The sequence below is a fragment of the Ammospiza nelsoni genome, chromosome 23 (genome assembly GCF_027579445.1).
Source record: "Ammospiza nelsoni isolate bAmmNel1 chromosome 23, bAmmNel1.pri, whole genome shotgun sequence".
Lineage (NCBI taxonomy): Eukaryota > Metazoa > Chordata > Aves > Passeriformes > Passerellidae > Ammospiza > Ammospiza nelsoni.
In genome coordinates, this window is record NC_080655.1 from 4,043,219 (window position 1) to 4,065,758 (window position 22,540).

Consider the following 22,540-nt stretch of genomic DNA (forward strand, 5'->3'; position numbering starts at 1 on the left):
ACTAAGGAGGTGTCACCCTTTAATCCCACAGAGAAAGGCCACGATGGGGCTGATCCAGGAGTGCCTGGCAATTTGGCATTTCTGTGGTGCAGATTTCCTGTGTGACACCTTTGCTCCTCGTGCTGGAGCTGCCAAAATGTGAAAATCTGGTCCCAAATGGGCACAGGGGACAGAGGGGACGTTGTGGTGGTGGCAGATGCTCAGGTGAAGCCACAGCTGGAGCATTCTCCAGCTGGCAGCTCCAGCAAAGACTTGGCCAATGCCCCCCATTGCAAAGCTGTTCCAGTTGCTGGAAAGGTCATGCATTAAATTACTGTGGAACTGCAGCTTATCTCTAATTAAAAAAAAAAAATAAAATAAAAGCCAAATCTCCCTGCTTTTCCCCCAGGCTGACTTGAGACAACTGGCTTGGAATGGGAGAATGACAGACAGCTCATGCCAGATGAATGTTAAATGATAAATGATTTCCCTGTTTTCCCTGGAGATTGATGTTTCCCCCCTCAGGCAGCAGCTCCCAGCTCCTCTCATTCATTCTCATCCTCAGGCACTGCAGAATTCACCAGAGCTGAGCAGAAATCAGTCTCCAGAGCAAACATGGGATATTCCTTTGCTTTTCCTGCAAGCCCCAGACATGCAAAACCAATGACCCAAATGCTAAAGGGAAAGAAAAAAAAAAAGGAAGAAAAAGGAAAAATAAAGAAGATAAATATTTAAAATAAAAGTTGAGCAGAAATCAGTTTCCAGAGCAAACATGGGATATTCCTTTGCTTTCCTGCAAGCCCCAGACATGCGAAACCAATGACCCAAATGCTAAAGGGAAAAAAATTAAATAAAAAAAAAGGAAGAAAAAGGAAAAAGAAGATACATATTTAAAATAAAAGTTGAGCAGAAATCAGTTTCCAGAGCAAACATGGGATATAAACATGGGATATTCCTTTGCTTTCCTGCAAGCCCCAGACATGAAAAACCAATGACCCAAATGCTAAAGGGGAAAAAAAATTTTTAAAAAAGGAAAAAGAAAGAAGATGTGTATTTAAAATAAAAGTTCAGTGGTTATGGGGCTGCTGCAGGGACAGGCACTCACATCCCCCTGTGGAATCAAATCTCTTGCCTTGTTTTTAGGATAGAATTATTTTTTTCCAGGTTGGTGACCGCTCTGGAATTTTGGGCAGTGTAGAAAGTAAATGTGAGGCTGTTTGCCTGGCAGTTAAAAATTAAAAGGCTCAGGTGGGCCATTAAAGTGGCAGCAGGTTGGGCACTGCAGTCAGGAGGGTTTGGAGGAGCTGGGGCTTGCAGGAGTGGTGGGCACAGCATGAATTTGGGATAACTGGAGCTGCCTGTGCCAAACGTGCCCCTCTGCAGCTGGGGGTGAGCAGGGCCCTGTGCCTGAAGGGGTTAAAGCTGCTCTGTGCAGGTCACCCGGGTGTGAATGGGTTAATGTGTGCCATTGGGGCAGCATCCAAAGAAAACGGGCACAGGAATGCCCTGCTGCACCTGGGGCAGGAGCTCAGCCACTCCTGGCACCTGGCCCTGCCCTCTCTGGAGCTGCTGATGGCACCATGTCCCTGCCCTGTCCAGGGGTGATTCGGGGCCGTGGTGGCACCGTGTGCCTGCCCTCTGCAGGGGTGATTGGTGAACATGTGCCTGAACATGTGTGTTAGAAAGGACATGTGTATTAGAAGGAATGTGTACCTGAAGAGGGACATGTGTTAAAAGGGACATGTGGCTGAATGGGGACCTGTGTTAAAAGGGACATGTATGTTAGAAAGGACATGTGGCTGAACGGGGACAGGTGTGTTAAAAGAGGACATGTGAGTTAAAAGGGACATGTGTTAAAAAAGAACATATGTGTTAAATGGGACATGTGTGTCTGAACAGGGAAATGTGTGTTAAAGGGGACATGTGTGTTAAAAGGACACATGCCTGAAAAGGAACATGTGTGTTAAATGGCACGTGTGTTAGAAGGGACATGTGTTAAAAAGAACATGTGTTAAAAGGGACATGTGTGCCTGAACAGGGACAGGTGTATTAGAAGGGACATGTGTGTTAAAGGGGACCTGTGCCTGACCAGTGCCCGCCCCATCTCTGCCCGTGCTGCAATCCCTGTGCTGCCCCCCATTCCCTCCCCGCTGTCCCCAGCCCCAGGGCAGCCCCCCGGGTGCCTGACGCTGTCCCTCTGTCCCTGCAGACTGCAGGTACACGTGTCACCAGGAGTGCCGCAGCCTCATCCAGCTGGATTGCCGCCGGCCGGGCCAGTGCCAGAGCCAGCTGTCCCCAGAGAGCACCCTCAGGGTGCCACCCTGCAGCCAGGTACGTGGGGAGGGGTCTCTGGGGGGGGCACAGCCTGGGGTGACCCGCACAGAGCTGATCTCTTGCTCACAAGTATAGTATTATTTTATGGTAATACAGTATCATAATTATATTGATTATAATTATGGTATTATATTATATGATATTATATTATAGAATATTAAACTAAATTATATTAAATTAAACTATACTAAACTGTATTATAATAAAGAATACTAAACTATTCTTACTTTAGGATACTTACAGAAGGCTAAAAAGATAATAATGAAAACTCTATGACTCTTTCCAGAATACTAAACCAAAGAATACTAAACTAAACTGTACTAAAGAATACAGAAAGGATACAAACAGAAGGCTATAAAGATAATAATGAAAACTTGTGACTCTTTCCAGAGCCTCGACACAACTTGACCATAATTGACCAATAAATCAAAACAATTCTCATTAAACCAATGAAACAAGCACCTGTTGGATAAACAATCTCCAAACACATTCCAAAGCAGCAAAACACAGGAGAAGCAAAAGAGATAATTATTCTTTTCCTTTTTCTCTGAGGCTTCTCAGCTTCCCAGGAGAAGAATTGTCACGGACATCTTTTATGAAAAATCTTTTCTTTAAGATTTTTTCCTCCTGAGAAGCTGCGGGGCCTCAGGAACAAAATGTAAACAATGGTTATCTGCTGCATTTCCAGGGCAGGAGGGTGGATCTCCAAGGGGTTCTGGCTGCCAGCCCTGTTTTGAGAGTTTCAGTCGTCCTGGGGGATGGAGACTCTTCAATCCCTGTTAGGACGTGCACTAATCCCAGGCTTAACTCCGGAAGGCTCAGCTTGGCTTTAATCCTGCACTGTCTGGGGCTGCTGCGTGGGTGGCACGGGCTGCAGGGCCAGGGAGGCTCTCACCAGGGAGGATGGGATGGGAGAAGTTCAGGAGGCCTTCCTGAAGTGGATCAGTACTGGGATGGAGTCTTTGCAGGCTCTGTGTGCTTTGGGAAACGTTTGGAGCAGCTCTGCAGGGACGTGGTGGGGTCACCAAGGGTTCAGAACATGAGTGGATGTGGCCCTGTGTGACCTGCTGGAGTCACCAAGGGTTCAGATCATGAGGATGTGGATGTGGCTCTTTGAGACCTGTCTGGAGTCACCATGAGGATGTGGATTTGGCTCTTTGTGACCTGGCTGGAGTCACCAAGGGTGCAGAACACGAGTGGATGTGGCTCTTTGTGACCTGGCTTGGTGGGTGTGGTGGGATTCACTCAAAGGGCTTTTCCAGCTTCTCCTCCTCCTCCTTTTTCTTCATCTCTTGATGAAGGTGTTCTGTGTCCTCTCCCTCATTCCAACCCTCTGTTTATGCCCCTCTCTGTGGAGGACCCTGATGCACTCGTGCAGAAATGGAGATGGAAATTTGCACTTTTCCAAATGCAAATGTAGGGTTTCTGTGTGGTGTATAGGGTTTGGTTCTCATCCATCCTTTGCTGGATGCTCAGAATAAAATGATCAGGGAGGATGGGAGGGGAGAAGCTTCAGGAGACCTCCCTGGAGTGGAGGTGGCTGGGATGGAGCCTTTGCAGGCTCTGTGTGCTTTGGGAAACGTTTGGAGCAGCTCTGCAGGGACATGGTGGAGCCTCCAAGGGTTCAGAACACGAGTGGATGTGGCTCTGTGTGACCTGGCTTGGTGGGTGTGGTGGGATCCAGTCAAAGGGCTTTTCCAGCCTTGATGAAGATGTTCTCCTTCTCCTCGTTCTGATGAAGGTGTTCTGTGTTTCTGTGTTCTCTCCCTCATTCCAACCCCCTGTTTATGCCCCTCTCTGTGGAAGACCCTGATGCACTCATGCAGAAATGGAGATTTGCACTTTTCCAAAGGCAAATGTAGGGTTTCTGTTTGGTGTGTGGGGTTTCGTTTTCATCCATCAGAATAAAATGATCAGGAGGGATCTGAAGTGGGATGGGATTGATATTCCTAAATTATACATTATAAAAGGGCTCAGAGTAGGTTCTCCAGGTGTCTGAAGTTAAATTTGTGTGTGGTCCCACCTCCTTTGGATGTCACTGGGCTTCCCCCAGCAATGCTGGGCTCTTGGAAAAATGAGAAATTCTCATTTCATCCTCAGGGCCATCACCCCATTCAGGGTTATTGATGGCCCCAATAACAAACAGGGATCCTGTGCTTGGTGGCCATCCATCACCCTGCCAGGTGTCACCCTGGGGAGGCAGAGCCATCCTGGGCAAGGGGACAAAAATGTCTCTGCAATCCCAGCAGCAGCAGCCAGAAATCCATCAGCCCATCCCAAAGGCCTGCCTGGGGATTGCAGGGATGCTCAGGGGTCCCTGGGCTGTGGGGGCTGATTTGGGGGTTAATGAGGGTAAATGGCTGCAGTAAAGCTCCATCATTCATTATGGATAATCAGGCAAAAAACCATTGCCAGCTTTGCTTGATCTGAGCAGGCAGCTCCAGCTCCTGGAGGGTTTCTGTTGGTCAGGCAGGCTTTGCTGCTGGAAAGGAGGAGGATGGAGGGAAAATAATGTCAATATTCCAGTAGGAGACTAACAGGATGCCTGATTACACTGGCAGGAGGGGAAGAGGCCTGAAAACACATTAAAAAATTAAATAGCTGGCATAATTGGAAGTCATTAAATCATATTATCAAAATTAAGCAAAGTGGAAGCACCACAGAAATAACTATTTTAATATCGTCTATTTAAAGACTGTTACCAGGTAATTCCAGGCATTAATAATTTGGGCTTTGATCCAGTTCAGTATTTAGGAGTGTTTTACATTTGGGTCCCTCCCAGGGTGACATCCAGACTCTGCTGAAGGTGCCAAAATCCTCTGCAAAGGAGCACCAGGGTCTGCTCTGTGGGTCTGGGGGGGTGATGTGCAGGGAACCATTTCATGGAGCTGCTGCTGAACAAAGGGGTCAAAATTCTTGGGTTTATTTGGCTTTGTTGTATTTTTGATGGAGCTGATGTCCCAGGAGCACCAGGACTCTGATCCCTGGGTCTGGGGGGGCTGATGTGCAGGAACCATTGCATGGAGCTGCTGCTGAACAAAGAGGTCAAAGACATTTGGTTTATTTGGCTTTGTTGGATTTTTGATGGAGCTGATGTCTACAGGGAATAAATGAGGGATTCTTGGAGAATCCAGAGGTTCCACCCTGGCTCCACTGGGAAACTTTTGGGCTGATGCTTCATGGAACACCCCAGTGCTGCTGCTCCCAAGCCTCACTTTCTGCTGGAGTTGCACATGCTCAATTTAAGCCTCTTTCTCCTCTAAATTCATCCCTGCGGAGCAGAGGGGGCTGTGCTGCTGCAGGGACACGCTGCTGCCATAAGAACGTGGCTTATTTATTCCCTCTGTAAATAAAGCACTTGGATCCTTGCCTTCCTCTCCCTGGGATGCAGATGTTGCCAGCCTTTCCATCCCCATTGGCATTCAGGGGGTGCTGCTGGGGTGGGCACGGAGCCCTCAAAGCTTTGGAGCAATTGAAGTTCTTCAGCAGATGCAGCTGGAAGGGTTTGGAGCAACATCTGCAATGTGTCAGGAGGAGAGGTTTGGATGCTGGGTGGGAAGCCAAAACCTTGCTGCTTCCCTGGCTTGTGGGAAGGTCTTGGAGCCCTGGAGGAGTAAGATAAGATGAGATATTGGGGAGGAATTCCTTCCTGTGAGGGTGGCAGGCCCTGGCACAGCTGTGGCTGCCCCTGGATCCCTGGCAGTGCCCAAGGCCAGGTTGGGCATGGCTGGGAGCACCTGGCACAGTGAAATTGTCCCTGTGGGGAGCAGAGCCCTTCCCCTGCCCAATAAATCAAAACAATTGGCCAATAAATCAAAACAATTCACATGAAACCAATCGAACAATCACCTGTGGGTAAACAATATCCAGCCACATTCCAAAGCAGCAAAACACAGGAGAAGCAAATCAGATAATTATTGTTTTCCTTTTTCTCTGAGGCTTCCCATCTTCCCAGGAGCAGAATCCTGGGCAAAGGGATTTTTCTAGAAAATATGAACGTGACAGCCCCACAAATTCCAGTGATCTCCACCAAGCAGGAAGGTCACAGCTGCTGGAAAAGCAGCACCCAGGGGCAGAAGCTTTTTTCCAGTCAAAGCTGCCTCGGGCTGGGTGCTGAAATTTCTCCTGCTGCTCTGAAATCTGCTGCAGGATGGAGCCCTGGAGGGGCAGGATGAGATACTGGGGAGGAATTCCTCCCTGTGAGGGTGGCAGGCCCTGGCACAGCTGTGGCTGCCCCTGGATCCCTGGCAGTGCCCAAGGCCAGGTTGGGCATTGCTGGGAGCACCTGGCACAGTGAAAGGTGTCCCTGTGGGGAGCAGAGCCCTTCCCCTGCCCAGCCCCACAAACCCCAGTGATTTCCCCCAAGCACGAAGGTCACAGCTGCTGTAAAAGCAGCGCCCAGGGGCTGAAGCTTTTTTTCTGGGCTGCCGTCAAAGCTGTCTCAGCCTGGGTGCTGAAATTTCTCCCACTGCTCTGAAATCAGCTGCAGGACGGACAGACACCCACTTGTGATGTCCTGGCACCCCGAGGGGGTCTGAGCTGCATCCCCACCACCCCAATTCCCTCGCTGGAGCCTCGGCAGTTCTCAGGGATGCTGTAGCAGGCACGGAGCACCCGCATCCCCCCGTGGCCCCGCGTTTTGCCTCTCCACGGTGCCGCCAGAGCTCCCAGGCGAGCCGGGGCCAAAACTGCGAGCGGGGCCACGAATTGTGCAAGAGGAAGTGGCCGGGCTGCGGCAGTGCGAGGCGAGGGCAGGAAGGGGAGGCGATGCTGCCGCCGCTGCCGGTGCTGCTGCCGGTGCTGCTGCCGGTGCTGCTGCCGGTGCTGCGCGGGCACCGCGGGAGCGGCGAGCGGAGCGAACCGAACCGAACCGGGAGCGAAGCGGGAGCTCTGCCCCTTCCATGCTGCGCAGGGAGGCGGGTGCAGGAGGCGAGGCGAGGCGAGGGAAGGGTTCCCCGGCGAGCAGCAAGAGCTGGGCAGGATGAGCAGAAGGAGCTGCCGCAGATGAGCGGCGAGCCGGGGATGTGAGCGCGGGGCTCGCATCGCTCCCCCCCGGCTCTGCCCGGCTCCCGTGACCATGAGCAGCGGCTACTGCAGCTTGGATGAAGACCTCGAGGATTGCTTTTTCACGGCCAAAACCTCCTTCTTCCGCAGCGCCAACAGCAAGGTCCCTGCCAAGGTAACGCGGGGATGCCGGGGATGCCGCACCAAAAATGAGCTGGGACAGGGGTCAGGCACAGGAGGGATTCTGCCCTCTCCTCTAAAGGTTTTCTGCCTTTTCCAGGCCGGGTTTCCCCGTTCCCCGGGGATCCACGCTGCTCTAGGGGTGGTTTTTCAGCTTTTTTAGGGACCTGTGGTGTGTCCTTGCAGAAGGGTTGAAAATTGCACCTGTGGGGTGGATAGGAAAGTTCAGGGCAGGATTAATCTGTGAGCTGATCAGCACGGTGGTGAATGTGGTTCTTTCCTGGGAGCTTGGGGCTGTGTGTGCCTGCCTTGGAGAAGGACGGAGGGTTTGGCTGGGCAGCGTTGCACCCAGGATGAGATTTGTGTCTCGGCAACGTTCACGGTGCTGCTTCACAGTTTTTAAACGTCTACTTAAAAAAAAAATAAATAAAATTAAAAATCCTTGCTGTGAACTTTGGGGCCCCAGCTAGAGCTGAGCATAAAAGGAGAAGGTGCTGCAGCAGAAGTGGGAGTTTCACACAGGAACAGGAGCCCTGCAGCACACAGAGATCAAATCTGACCCAGGGAGAAGCTTTTTCACTTGAAATCCTCCTGCAAACCACCAGCACCGACTGCTCCTGTCCAGCCTCTGCTGTTTTTGCACCTGCAGAGCTGCAACCCCCAGCAGGGGCTTTGGGGTCCCTGCAGCAGCTCCAAGGGCTCTGCTTGGGCAGGAGGGGCTGCTCTGCACAGGGAGCTTCAGTCAGCTGGGAATTTTATTGAATTTCTCTGCAGAAATGGTTTAAGACGGGATATTCCCCGCTAGCCAGCAGCTCCCTCTCGCTATGATTAACAGACACGTACTGCTGGTTTCTAAATGTCATTCGATGATTCATTTGTGGAGGAGATGGAGGAGATTGGGGTGCTGGTGCAGCCAGAGCTGCTCTGTTGGAGCCAGGGCACTGCAGATCCTGGGGGAGCTCTGGAAATCAGCCTGGGGCTGTTGTTGACTGGGATTTCTCTCTCTCAGAGGGGTCAGGGGCTGCTGCAGCCCCTTTGTGCCCAGCTCCTCACCTGGCTGAGAGCAGCGTGGGTGGCAGAGCTCAAGCTGCCACAGAAGATGGAGCCTCGCAGGGCTTTGGTGGTGTGGGGAGGAAATGGTTCCTGTGCATGAAGAAGACAACCCCACACCGAGCTGAGCCCAGCTGGTGTTGTGTAATGGGGCTCTGTGAGGAGGTGGATTCTCACAGAGGTGGAAACCACGCTCAGGCCACGGTGGAGGGTGATTTTGGGGGGGGCTCGTGGCTGGTTTGGGGTTGGTGGGGGTGCAGGTCCTGCAGGAGGAAGAGGTGGTGGTGGCTGACGTCTCTCTTGGGGTTTGATTCACTCCCTGTCCTCTCTTTTCAACTTGGCACCTTTAATTACTGAATGTGGAACATTTCCACCCCTGCAAGAGCTGTGTGTGACATCAGCTCTTCTGTTTTTCACCACCTGCTCCTGGCCACAGGGTGGAAACCTCAGCTGAGAGCCCAGAGTGAGTTATCCTGGTGGATGTGTTTGGGAATGGTGCTGATTGTGCCTCCTGTGTGCCAGGAGGGATTCCTGAGCCCAGGGCAGGGCTGGCAGGGGGGCAGCAGGGAGATAAATCTGGATAACTTAGGGACACTTGTCCTGAAAGACACAGGAAACATCTCTGGGGAGGAAATGAGGTGTGGGTGGGCAGGAGGGGACATCAGGCCACTGCAGGGCACTTAAGGGAGGGGGATTTGTTCTGTAGGATTACAGAAACCATTTTTGTGATTGAAACAACTGCATTAGTCTGAAGAGCCTCTTTCTAGGAATGCTGTAATTCCCTTTTTATTTCCAGAACCATCAGCGAAATCACTCTTCATTAGCAGAGAGCTGGTTCAGATCTCACATGTGTGACCCCATCCCTGCAGATCCATTAGTTTGCATTTTTTGGGCCTCTCCAGCTGAATGGCTTCAGTGGCTTCTGCCTGAATCCTGATTGCTTAAAACTCTGCAAAATCCCTCCTGGAGCTCTGCATCAGTGCCTGATGAGAGAGAGGGAAGGAATGAGGGAATGGGAAGCACAGGAAGGGCAGAACCCAAGCGAAGGTTGGATGAAGGCATCTCCAAGATCCCAGCCAGCCTTGCCCCACATTCCCAGAGCTCAGGGCGGGTTTGTGGGGTGCAGGGTGGGCAGCCTGGGCATGGCCAGCCTGCTGCAATGCAGAGCAGCTCCAGCCTGGAGCCCCCTGAGATGCTGCAGCTCCCTGGGAGGACCTTGTCAGCTCTCAGTGCTGAGCTGAGATGTGGCAGGAAAAAATCGGTTTCTAAGTGAAATCTCCATGGCAATCAAAACACTGAGCCCATCTTCACTGGCTGTAACCTCTCTGAAATGCAGCAGCCATCCCTCTCCCCTCTCTGCTGCCTTTTCCTCTGAACCCCAAAGCAAACCGCAGCCCCTCATCTGGATTTCTCAAAGGGAGAGAAATGTTTGGGATATTTAAGTTTTTTGGGGGATGTTTTCAGTCCAGATCTCCTGTGTGATTCTCCCCCCTGCCTGTCTGTGCTGGAGCAGTGGATCCTTCTCCAATTGAGTGCTGTGAACCCTGGGAGTGGGTGTTGAAGGGGAAGTGTTGGGTGAATGGAGAGCTCTGTGAGAGCAGAGATGTCCCAGCTCTGGTGACAGCCCTGTCCCCAGTGTCCCTGAGCTGCCACCACTCCCTGCTGCAGCTGGATTTGCAGATCTGACTGTTGGTTCTCACGATTCTGACTCAAATCTGGAGCATTCACATTTATTTCCAGTGTTTGTGGTCACAGGTGATGCTGCTCTGAGCTGCAGCTCCACAGCCAGGGACACTCAGATGTTCTTCTCCAGGCTTTGTTTTCTGGTGTTTTTAAGACAAAACTTTCCTTAATAAGCAGAAAAGTTGAGGATTGATGGCCCAGCTCATAAAATCCCTTCAGAGGAGATCTCTGAACAAGGAGCCAAAGGGAGAGCTTGGCTTTGGGAACGCTCTGGTTTGTCCCAGCCTGGCTGGTGGAAAGGAGGATGGAGCTGTGCCCGAGCACACCAGGGAGGACTTGGCCACCCCTGCCTGAGACCAGAGTGCCAAGAATGTGGTGAGGCTGGGCCAGAGCCATCCCCAGAGCTCTGCTCTGCAAATTCATTAATGAGAGAGCTGGGGAGGAATGGCTGGGGGTGAAGGGCAGGGATGGGAACCCAGGGCCTCTAAGGATGGTGGCCCTGGAGCAGCAGGGATGATGGCCCTGGGGCTCTAAGGATGGTGTTCCTGGGGCTGCAGGGATGGTGGCCAGGGGGCTGCTGGGAGGTGTCTCTTGGAGTCCAGGGATAGTGTTCCTGGAGCTGCAGGGATGGTGGCTCTGGGGCTCCAGGGATGGTGGCCCTGGGGCTCTAAGGATGGTGGCCCTGGAGCTGCAGGGATGGTGGCTCTGGGGCTGCAGGGATGGTGGCCCTGGGGCTGCAGGGATGGTGTCCTTTGCAGTCCAGGGATAGTGGCCCTGGGGCTGCAGGATGATGGTCTTGGGGCTCCAGGGATGGTGTCCTTTGGGCTGAAGAGAGAAGTTCCTGGGGCTGCAGGGATGGTGGCCCTGGAGCTGCAAGGAGATGGCCCCGGGGCTCTAAGGATGATGTCCCTTGGGCTGCAGGGATGGTGTCGTTGGGGCTGCAAGGATGGTGGCTCTGGGGCTGCAGGGAGAGTGGCCCTGGAGCAGCAGGGATGGTGGCCCTGGATCCAGGGAGGTGGCCCTGGCTCCAGGGATGGTCCACCTTTGTCTGTCCACTCAGATTTTCTGCCTCTGCTGCTTGCCCATGCCTGGTTTGCTGGTGAAGCCCCAGTTCCTGAGCTGCTGGTCCTCCAGGCTGTGACCCCACAGCAGCTCCTGCAGTGGGGCTGTGGTGGGACAGCTCCTGGGTCCCACCTGGAGCTGTTATCCCCAAAACCAGGAGCTCAGTGAGGTGCAGAGCTGCTGCCTAAACTGCTTGTAAAAGGTTTTTATGTTGGGAGTTGACTCCAGAAGGTGAGAGGCTGCAGGGAGGGTGCTCTTTAAATGTGGGGTGTGTTTCCCCTGGCATCCTTGTAAATGGCAATATCTGTCTCAGGAGGTTTCCTTGTTGCCTCTCTTGGCCCAGAACTCCTTTGAGAGCTGTCACATCATCTCCGTGGCCCCTGGGCTGTCCATGAAAGCCTGGCAGGAGTTTGCAGCCCATTATCTGAGTGCTGGCTGCACAGAGGGGGCTGAGTGGTGAATCCTGCCCAGCCCCGGGCCATGGGCTTTGTGTGCCACGGTGCTGTCCCCATCCCGGGCAGCGTTTGTCCTGTGGAGCGTCAGCCCGAGTGCAGCTGCGGCTGCATCGCTCCTGACAATGGGGATTTCTTACAGCTGAGCAGCAATGTGGGCTGTGGAGGGCAGGGGAGGGCCCAGCGGGTCCTGTGCTGCTCGGGATCCCCTTTCCTCTGGCTGCCACACCACTGTCCTGTGCCCATCCACACCAATGTCCTGTCCCCTTTCCTCTGGCTGTCACACCACTGTCCTGTGCCCATCCCTCTGGGTGCCACACCAATGTCCTGTGCCCATCCACACCAATGTCCTGTCCCCTTTCCTCTGGCTGTCACACCAGTGTCCTGTGCCCATCCACACCAATGTCCTGTGCTGGTTCCTTTGGCTGCCCCACCAATATCCTGTCACTCTCTCTGCCACACCAATGGCAGAGAGAGTGACACCTGGCACCATGTGCCACATCCAGGCTTTGTTGAACACCCCTGTGCCCGTCCTCTGGCTACCACACCAATGTCCCGTGTCCATTCTGGCTGCTACACCAATGTCCTGTCCCCTTACCTCTGGCTGCCACACCAATGTCCTGTGTCCATTCTTGCTGTCACACCAATGTCCTGTCCCTCTCTCTGCCACACCAATATTCTGCGCCCATTCTGGCTGCCACACCAATGTCCTGTGCCCATCCACACCAATGTCCTGTCCCCTTTCCTCTGGCTGTCACACCAGTGTCCTGTGTCCATGCACACCAATGTCCTGTGCTGGTTCCTTTGGCTGCCGCGCCAATGTCCTGTCCCTCTCTCTGCCACACCAATGTCCTGTGTCCTTTTCTCTGGCTGCCACATCAATTCCTGTGCTGGTCCCTCTCTCTGCCACACCAGTGTCCTGTGCCTGTTCTGGCTGCCACACCAATGTCCTGTGCCCATCCTCTGCCACACCACTGTCCTGCCCCTCTCTTTGCCACACCAATGTCCTGTGCCCATCCTCTGGCTGCCACACCAATGTCCTGTGTCTGTCCCACTGCCCAGGTGTCTCCAAGGCCGCCTGAGCTGGCCCATCCCTGTTTTCCATGCAGGACAGCTGCAGGCCCCCCCAGCAGGGCTGAGATGCAGATCAGAGATGAGGTTTTTGTTACCAGCTCGTTCCATCCTGTCCCTGTACAACAGGAAATGTGGCAACGGTTTATGGTTAAAGCTTCTGTTTTTCTTCCTTTGGGCAGAATTGCAGATTCTGCAGCAGAAACTTTGCACAACCGGAGGTTGGGGGTGATTTGTGAGGAGCAGCAAGTGGCTGATCTGGTCATGCACTGCAGTGCTTCAATTCCCAGGCTGTGGCTGCTCTTCCCAGGGCTCCTGCACCACAGGACTGGTGCTGCTGGGCTGGTTTGGGTGTGGAAGCAGAAAAGCAGAATATTTAGGTGTGCAGGATTGGGATGTATGGGTGGTTCCTGCTTAGGGGGCTTGTGGTGTTGCCTGGCCTGAGCATCACATGAGTGGCAAGCAGAGGTGAAGGGTTGAGCCCTTGGATCCCCAGTGCCCTTAAGGGCTCCCCCATCCCTAAACAGCTCCTGGAGCTGGGCTGGCCCCACTCTGGATCCTCTGGGACAGCTGGCTGGAGTTTGCTTTCTTTTATTTCCCATGTGTGTCCCCAGGTGTCATCAGGACACTGTGCCCATGGGGGGATGGATGCATGACAGAAATTACCAGAATTTCTTTCCCTGGGGTGGGAAGTGTGGGAGGAAGAGGAGCTGGGCAGGCTGCAGGTACCCCTGGGCTGCCCAGGGTGGGGAAGGCAGGATGGCACAGCTGGGCAGAGCTGGAGTGTGCGGTGACATTGGTGACATGGTGTGACACTGGTGACAGTGACGTGCTCCTGAGCCAACCCCCTCCTGCTGGGAGTGCTTGGGGTTTCTTGGCAGCCAAAGCCCTCCTGATGTGCTGTGTGCCTGCTGTGAGGGCCTGGCACTCTGCTGCCCTGCTGTGCCGTGTCCCTCCATGGAAACCCAGCTGCTCTGAGCTGCTGGCACTGTCCCTGCGCTGGGAACGTCACCAGGGGAGGGACCCGGGAGAGAAAAACTGCAGGGACACACAGAGCTGCTGGGCTTGCTTCTGCCATGGAGGGATGGAGGGATGGATGATGGATCCATGGATGGATGGATGGATGGATGGATGGATGGATGGATGGATGGATGATGGATGGATGGATGGATGAATGGATGATGGATGAATGGATGATGGATGGATGGATGATGGATGGATGGATGGATGGATGGATGGATGGATGGATGGATGGATGATGGATGGATGGATGGATGGATGGTGGATGGATGATGGATAGATGGATGATGGATCCATGGATGGATGGATGATGGATGGATGGATGGATGGATGGATGGATGGATGGATGGATGGATGGATGGATGGATGGATGGATGATGGATCCATGGATGGATGGATGGATCCATGGATGGATGGATGGATGGATGGACGGACTCTTTCTGTGCTGGGCTGTGTTTGTGCCATGGCTGGTGCTGTGGTGCCCTCAGCTCTGCACCTCCAGCTCTCTCTGTGCAGGAGGGGACAGTCCCAGGGTCCCTGCCCTCCCTCCCTGCGTGGTTGGGGTGGTGAGGGGCAGCACAGCTGTGCCTGTGTCAGTGCTGTGACATGGGTGACATGAGGAAGTGCAGCCTTTCTGAGAGTTCATCTTCTGTTAACTCATAGGGAAGGGGTGTGGGGTTTTTGTTGCTTTTCTTTTTTTTTTTTTTTTCTCCTTTTCCATCATGCTACTTTCAAAACCTCAACCTTCAGCATGGTTTCTAAAGATGATTTTTAAAGACTCCTCTGCCAGCCCAGCACCTTTGTGTGGCCAAGAGTTGGTGCAGCATGAGCCAAAGGACTCTGACAGATTGGGGAGTTCTGATAAAGGGATATTTCACACAATTGACAGAATTATTGGTTGGAAGAGACCTTAGAGATCATCGAGTCCAACCCAGCCCCAACCCCTCAACTCACCCCTGGCACCCAGTGCCACATCCAGCCTTTGTTAAACACCCCCAGGGATGGGGACTCCACCACCTCCCTGGGCAGCCATTCCAGAACTTCATCACCCTTTCTGTAAAAAACTTTATGTGCAGATCTCAAATAACCCAGGAAGGCTTTGCTTTTATTGTCATAAAATGCTTTGGCTTGGAAAGAACCTTAAATGTTTAGGGGGAAGGCACCTCATCCAGTGCCACCCCTGCCATGGGCAGGGACACCTTCCACTGTCCCAGTGTGTCCAGCCTGGCCTTGGGCACTGCCAGGGATGGCACAGCCCCAGCTGCTCTGGGCACCTGTGCCAGGGCCTGCCCACGCTCACAGGGAAGGATTTCTCCCCAATATTTCATGTAAATCTCCCCTCTTTTGGTTCAAAGGCATCACCCCTTGTCCTGTCACTGTTTAAAGCCCCTCTCCCTCTCTTGGAGTGACCCCAGTGTCCCTGCTGTCCCCTGGGTGCCACCCCAGTGTCACTGCTTATTTACAATGTCCTTGTCCTCTGTGCTCTGGGGCTACCTGGGAAGACACAAACTCTGCTCCCCAAGATACTTTTTTTCTCCTTTTTTCCCTTTTTTTTCCCCTTTTTTTCCCCTTTTTTTCCCTTTTTTTCCCTTTTTTTCCCTTCTCAGAGGTTACAGTTTTCACTCTGAGCCTTCCCAGCCTCGATGGCACATCGCTTCACGCTTCCTGCTCCCTGCTAATGCCAGCCTCTGAGCAAGCCCACATAAAATCTGGGCAAAATGCATTTCCAGGCTGTCACCAGAGAGGGTGGTGAGCTCTGAGCAGGGAGACCCAGCCCACTGAGCATTGCCCAAGACACACAGAGAGCTGTTTGCTGCAGATTGAGCAGATAAAGCAGGCAGACCTGCCCTCCTGGCTGCAGGGGAGCCAGGGGAGGTTTGGACAGGAGAGGAGTGAAAATTTCTTCATGAAAAGGAGAAATGGTGGAATCACCATCCCTGGAAGTGTTCAAAAGGCTGTGGATGTGACACTTGGGGACGTGGTTTCATGGTGCTGTGTTGACAGCTGGGCTCGATCTCGGAGACCTTTTGTGACCTTAATGATTCTGTGATTATTCATGAGTGACATTTCCATGGCTGAGCCCACCTACAGGTCAGATCTGTTGGTTTTGGAGGAAATTCCCCCAAATTTGGGCAAGGAAATTCCCCCAAACCTGGGTGAGCAGCTTCCCATGCTTCCCAAGAGCAGTGAGAGATTTAACTGCAGGTTCTGCCTGGGTGAGCCCACTGGAAGCTGCTTGAGTTTTGGGGAGTCAGAGCTGTGAATACTGGAAATAGGATGGGATTTTTTTTTTCTTGCATTACAAAAAGGAAATAAATGCTTGCAGCTGGAGGTGGCTTTGCTTTGAGAGTGGGGTTTAAAGGTTGGATTTTTTGCTTTGGGTTGTTGTGGGATGCTTTACTGCTCTGTGCCACCAATTAGTGCATTTTGTGTTGCCTCCACTGCCTGTGACTGGTGTCAGAGGTGGTTTGGGGTTGGGATGTGGCATCCTGTCCATTTGGGGACAGTCCCCACCTGCGTCATCAGTGCTCAGGATCTGTTCCTGCTTTCAGGAGCTGAGCAGATGGAGCATTACCCAACACACAAAGCAGCTAAAGCCCCACTCTTCTGATTGCAGAATGTGACACAAACCGTAGAAGAAGAAAAACCTGAGCCTCCAACCGTCCAGGAGATCAAACAGAAGATTGAAAAGTACAATGCAAAGGTCACCAACTGCCTGCTGATGAAACTGGTACGTACTGGGCTGGTTTCCCCTCGCACACACAGACTGGGGCTGGTTCTTTTGGGCCCTGAATGGGGCCAGCCTGTGGGGAAGGTGTCTCTGGGGTGAGGGTGGCTGGCAAGCTGCTTTTCCTCCTGCTGGGCTTTCCAGTGGCAATGACACTCCAGGTGACAGCTAGCTCAGTCAGTAGAGCATCAGACTCTTAATCTCATGGGTTTGAGCCCCACGTTGGGCGCCAATATATTGCAATTAAATACCAATATTGCCGGATGGAACGTGCCTGGGCTCATCTGGCCCTTGCTGCTTGACTAAAGGGGGCAGCTGTGGTGTTTTCACCCCAGAGACACCTTTGGCTGGCTGGATGTGTGGTGGTTTCACCCCAGAGACACCTTTGGCTGCTGGATGTGTGGTGTTTTCACCTCAGAGACACCTTTGGCTGGCTGGATGTGTGGTGGTTTCACCCCAGAGACCCCTTTGGCTAGCTGGATGCTGCAGCTGGGTGCTTGGGACACTCCAGGCATGAAGGAACTCAGGTTTACCTCTGGTGGAGAAGCTTCAAGGGGAGGTGAAGGAAAAGGAGTTGGGTTCTGCTGGAGGGTTTGGATCCAGGGCTTTATTCTGGCCCACAGGCCTCTGAATGCAGCAACAGCTCCAACAGAACAGCCAAACCCTGTGGTTACTGTGTCTGTTAACCCCAGGGAGAGGGGGAGGAAAGGGGATCCCACCAACTAGGTGAGGGGGGGAAGTCTCAGGGGACAAATGACACCTGGGTGGCCCAATGATGGCTGAGAGTCATCTTTTGAACTTCGCCAATCACACCTTCCCTGCCTCCATCCCTTCCTGCTGGCACTGATCTCTGGCAAGGAGCTGCCTCAAAGCCTTGTCCCAGATGGGTGAGCCCCAGTGGGGATGAGTCGGGGTGGAACCAGGGCTGTGAGCTGTTGGAAGTGGCTTTAGGAACACAAAACCTTTCTAGAGAGAGGAGCTCTGCCCTCAGCTTCCTGGGTGCACTGGGCAGAACCAGGCTTTTCTCCTGATTCCTGCATTTTTGTGGAGCTGAGGGTGAGGTTAAGAGACCTGTGGTGGGATCAGAGATAATTTGTTACATGGAGAATCTCTTAAATGGGAAATAAAACATAAGGAATAAATTTGAGAGATCCTGCTGAACCAGGAGTTTCAAATCCATATTAAGTGCAACTACAAATTCCATGCAATGGAATTTCTATAACTGCCTCTCAGCAGGGCCGGTTTGAAATAAAACAAGATCCCACAGGCGAGAGAGGAAGGGATGAGTCACTACCAAGAGAAAATCAGCAGTGACTGTCCCGAAATTACTGGGTACTTTTGACATGATTAATGAGAAACACCGGAACTCCTGGAGAGCGGGGGCAGCTCCTGCTGTCACCCCACACTTGTGGTGGAGAAGGGGCTGGAAAAGCTTCCTGGAGCCTGATCCTTGTGTGCTTTGCCCCAGAACGATGATGGGACCTACACAGGGTTCATCAAGGTGCACCTGAAGCTGCGGCGGCCGGTGACGGTGCCGGCCGGGATCCGGCCCCAGTCCATCTACGATGCCCTCAAGGAGGTGAACCTGGCTGAGATGACGGACAAGAGGACCTCCTTCTACCTGCCCCTGGATGCCATCAAGCAGCTGCACATCAGCAGCACCACCACGGTGAGCGAGGTGATCCAGGGGCTGCTGAAGAAGTTCATGGTGGTGGATAACCCGCAGAAGTTTGCACTTTTCAAGGAGATGAGGAAAGATGGGCAAGGTGAGTTCAGGGCCTGGCTGCTCTGCCTGGGGTGGCGAGTTTGGCTTCTGGTTGGTGTGCTTGGGACTCACTGGGGTGTCAGGCCGGAAAAATGGTGTCTGGTCACTGATTGACCTAAATCCAGGTGAATCAATGGCCAGACCCCCACAGGAGGTGATGGTGCTTAGGTTAACAGGGAATTATGATTTCAGAAGGGCTGAAAACACCTGAGACCTTACAGGGATCTGAGACTCAGCCCTGTGATCCTGAGCATCCTTTTCCATGCTCCAGCTGATCCCCTGAGCAGCCCTGATCTCACTGGGGGTGTCTGCTGTCCTTGCAGTGCTCTTCCAGAAGCTTCCTCTGACCGAGTACCCGCTGTACCTGCGGCTGCTGGCGGGCCCTGACACCGACGCGCTGAGCTTTGTGCTGAAGGAAAACGAAACGGGGGAAGTTGAGGTACATTGGTGACTTTTCCTTGGTTTTACACAAATATGGAGCACATGGCAGAGCTGGGAGATGTGTGACAGAGGCAGCACAAAAAGGGCTGTTTCCATGTAAGAGGTCTTTTATTGCTCCTGATTGATCTGGGTTTTTAAAACAATTCAAACTTGAACTGGGTTTTTTAAAACCATTCAAACTTGAGTTTTTTATTGCTCCTGAATGATCTGGGTTTTTAAAACAACGCAAACTTGAGCTGTGGAAATGCTGAGGCCAGTTTTGATGGCCACCCCATAATCTGTTTATGGAACCCGGCAGTGCTGCCCCAGGGTTAATCCTCTCTAATTAGATTAGCTGAGCACTGTTATAAGTAATCCACTAATTTAAGTAAAAGCCAGGGACACTCAGGTAATAAATTCACAGCCAGTTTTTGGTTGAAATCTTGCTCCCCACCACAGTGGGGGCTGCTGCATCCTGGAGGATTCTGCTTCCCATGTGGGGTGGGAGGATTGGGATTGTCCTTCATGCTGTAGCCCCTTATGCCATCCCTGTCACCACTCGAGGTTAAATCCCTGGAGATCAGATCCATTTAAATGTATTTTGCTGCTCCTCACAGATTGAGAGGTAAGACCCCACAAAGGCCAGCAGGTGTGTGCTCACTTTGCCTCTCTGCTGGTTTTGCAGTGGGACGCCTTCTCCATCCCGGAGCTGCAGAACTTCCTGATGATCCTGGACAAAGAGGAGAAGGACAAAATCCAGCAAGTGCACAAGAAGTATGAGAGGTTCAAACAGAGACTGCAACAGACCCTGAAAGAGGCCAGAGGCAAACCTGGATAACCTTCAGGAGGCACTGGGCATCAGACTAAGCTAGAGACTGTTTTAAATGAAAAGACTTCTCAGGACATTCTCCCTCTTCAACCTTCCATAAGGAGTGGCTCCCAGCACCCTTAAAATTATCCTCTTGCGTTTTCTTCTTCTGAAACCTCTTCTCCCAGGACCAGAGCCAGTCCAAGAATGGGAAGCCTGTTTATGAAACAGCTTCAACAAAGCAAACACAGCTGCTGGTTGGATTTCCAGCCGTGCCATCCGCTGGAGAGGCTGCGTGGAAAATCCTCGGTGTGACACCCAACAGGACCCCTGTGCTGGCTGAATTTTGGAGCAGGGCAGCTCTTGCTGTTCCTGCTCCTCCCAGTGACCTGCTTGTTCCTGTTTGGAGGTGCTGTGGCCCACAGTGCCCTCGTGGCCCAGTTGTGGTTTCGTAAAGAGAGCACAGGAAGCAGCAGGAAAAGGGGAGGAGGTTGTTGCACCAAACCACGTGGGTGTTGCAGCTCTAGCCAAGCCCTGCACTTGTTCAGGGCTAAGGCAGCCAGGGAAATGCCAGGTTAGGACACCAAGGCAGCTGCAACACCCCAACAGTCTGTTAGTAAATATTATTGCAGCTTGGTGATAGTAATTCCCAGGAAAATCATTCATTTTGATTCTATTTGACTTCTGATTTTGGAAAGAGCTGAATTACAGTAACTGTCCCTGATGCTTAGCCAAGTTAGCCAGGGTTTCACCAGTTCTCTACTCTGTAGGAATTGGGACCTTTGTTTCCAGAAATTCTGTTTGAAAAGTGTAAAGGTGATGGTTGGGGCACAGGCTGAGGGTTCAGTGTTGAAGGTTTAGCAATATGTGTCCATCAGAGGAACCCAGGAAAGCTCAAAATCCCCTCACAAATCAGATTTTGAGCTGTGAACGTGCCTGGCCCCGAGGGAGAGGAGCCCCATCCAGGGCTGGGGTGTGGAGGTGGCACCAAGGAAGGAAATTGCTGTCCTTGGATGCTCTCTGCTCACCTCACCTGGGCTTCCTCCTGCTCCTGCTGTCCCTGTGCCCTGTTCTCTGTCCCCACTCTCAACTGGTGCTGTCCTGCCTGTCCAGGAGGCTTCCCAGGGTTTGCTCTCTCTGTGGAGCCAGGAGAGGACAGCAAGTCTCTCTCTGCCTGTCTCAGGGCTGCCACCACGCCATGCTGAGCATCCCTCAGCAAAGTCCTGGAGGTGCAGGCTGGGTCCCTGCCCTCACTGCTGCTGCTGAGGGGTGCAGGGATCACTGCTGGGCTGGAATGATCCTGGGGGAGAGGATGGGCCCCATGTTTACCCTCAGTGCTCCATTCTGAGCACACTGCACACAGCCAGGGCCAGCCCTCCCTCTGCTCACAGCCCAGGGAATGTCAGTGCTGGATGGGGATGGAGCAGGGACAGGGTCGGTGTGGGCTCATGGAGCCCACCTGCATCCCTTGGGAGGGGAGGCAGCGGGTTATTGGGAAACAGGGAGGAGTTCAAATTTACCTCAGTGCCTTTTTTTTCCCTTAAGTGTGAAAACTTTGCATTTGGGCTAAGGAGGAAGCTGTGCAGAGCCTTGTCCCTCCTGTCCCCACAGCACTGGTGTGACGAGGCCCTCATGTCCGGGGAGGGATGAGGAACTGCTTTGTTTCTTTCTGGAAGGTGATTGCTTGGGATTTTATTTTTTTTTGTGTCCAGATTTTGAGTATGTTTCTAAACCTTACGAGAGTAACTGCATTACTTGGTGTGAAAGCCACTTTCTGCCAAGCTCAGTTGCAGCTCCTGTTGTGGTCAGCAGTGAGGGTTTGCTCGCAGGGCTCTGGTGCAGAGGAGCCTCCAGCTGTACTGTACTCTACACCCAACGACCTTTAACAACTGCTGGCAGCCCCGGAGCAGCGCTTGCCGTGCTCTGGGGCTGTTTGTCCAGCTATAAGCAGACTCAGCACTTCACTATTCACTTGTGGAGTCATTTAAATACCGTTTATCTGGTGCTTTGAGCCTTGACAGCACCGTATAAATACTTCAGTTCCACCGTGGGGAAGAGCGCTGTAAAAACTGCCCGGTGGCTCTCGGAGGGAAGAGCCACATGCTTGGTTTGAAATCCCTTTTCTTTCTGGCTGAAAGTTGTGCAGGTTTATTTCTAATTTTTATTTTGGTGAGTGTCCCCTGTCCCTTCCTGGCCCCAGCATGTCTTTGACAGTTTGTAGAAGGCATGGCTTCGTATGCAATCACTGTGGATGCTGCTGAAAACCTCCTGCCACCAGCAGGGCTCATTCTTTTGGGTTTTGTTTCTTTTTTTCAATATGAGGGGCATTTGAAGAGTTGGTGGGTGTTGAAACTCAAATCCTCAAGGGTCAGCTGAGCTGGTTTTAGAAGTATTTGCCCCTTCTTTAAGCGCAAATCCTGTTGGCAGTGCCTTTGGTTAGCAAGTGTCTCGCCTAGGTCGTGTGAGTTTCTTTTCCATGGCTACTGTAAAACCTGTAAAATAATGTGTATAGGATGGAATAGTAGAGCTTCTATGGCAAAGTGAAATGCATTTTTGCAATGCTGTAATTTATTTTTACTACTCCCTAGTGATTCTATGGCATTTTTACAAAATGTCTCACTCTCAGCTTTTTTTGAAGGTTCTGGAACTATTTGTTCATATGCAGACAGTGTAAGAGACAATGATAATAAAGCTGTCAGTAATTAAAGAAATCTCTTGACTTTCTTTTTCTGGTGCCCTCCTATGGAACTTTAATGGATTTAGTCTAAAGGGAAATACAGGAATCCTTCCCAGAAGTGAATTTAATTTCCTAACTTACTGGTAAAGAGCTCAAGAACATTCACACCTGTAAGACCTGACCAAAGTGTTCCATTAATTTAATCTTGTAGCTGGGGCTGACAGAACTGTTATCTGTAATAAATTACAGCTCAGGTCATACATTAAACTGTATTTTTATATATAAAAAGAATATAAACTACAGAAAT

At 52.1% G+C, this 22,540-nt stretch overlaps 1 protein-coding gene across 2 annotated transcripts in view; it reads left to right on the top strand.

Moving 5' to 3' along the window:
• Nucleotides 1-22,267, top strand: part of RASSF5 (Ras association domain family member 5) — a 32,039-nt gene extending 9,772 nt beyond the window's left edge. Inside the window, exons 2-6 of one of the 2 annotated variants that reach the window (XM_059488083.1) lie at nucleotides 2,189-2,310; nucleotides 16,453-16,566; nucleotides 18,032-18,329; nucleotides 18,652-18,767; nucleotides 19,434-22,267. In XM_059488083.1, the coding sequence (XP_059344066.1) occupies nucleotides 2,189-2,310; nucleotides 16,453-16,566; nucleotides 18,032-18,329; nucleotides 18,652-18,767; nucleotides 19,434-19,586 (803 nt within the window). In that variant the 3' untranslated portion in view covers nucleotides 19,587-22,267. Of the gene's footprint in view, nucleotides 1-2,188; nucleotides 2,311-7,235; nucleotides 7,493-16,452; nucleotides 16,567-18,031; nucleotides 18,330-18,651; nucleotides 18,768-19,433 lie in introns of those variants that run through there. The other variant, XM_059488084.1, reaches the window with a different exon arrangement.
• Nucleotides 22,268-22,540: the final 273 nt, after the last annotated feature.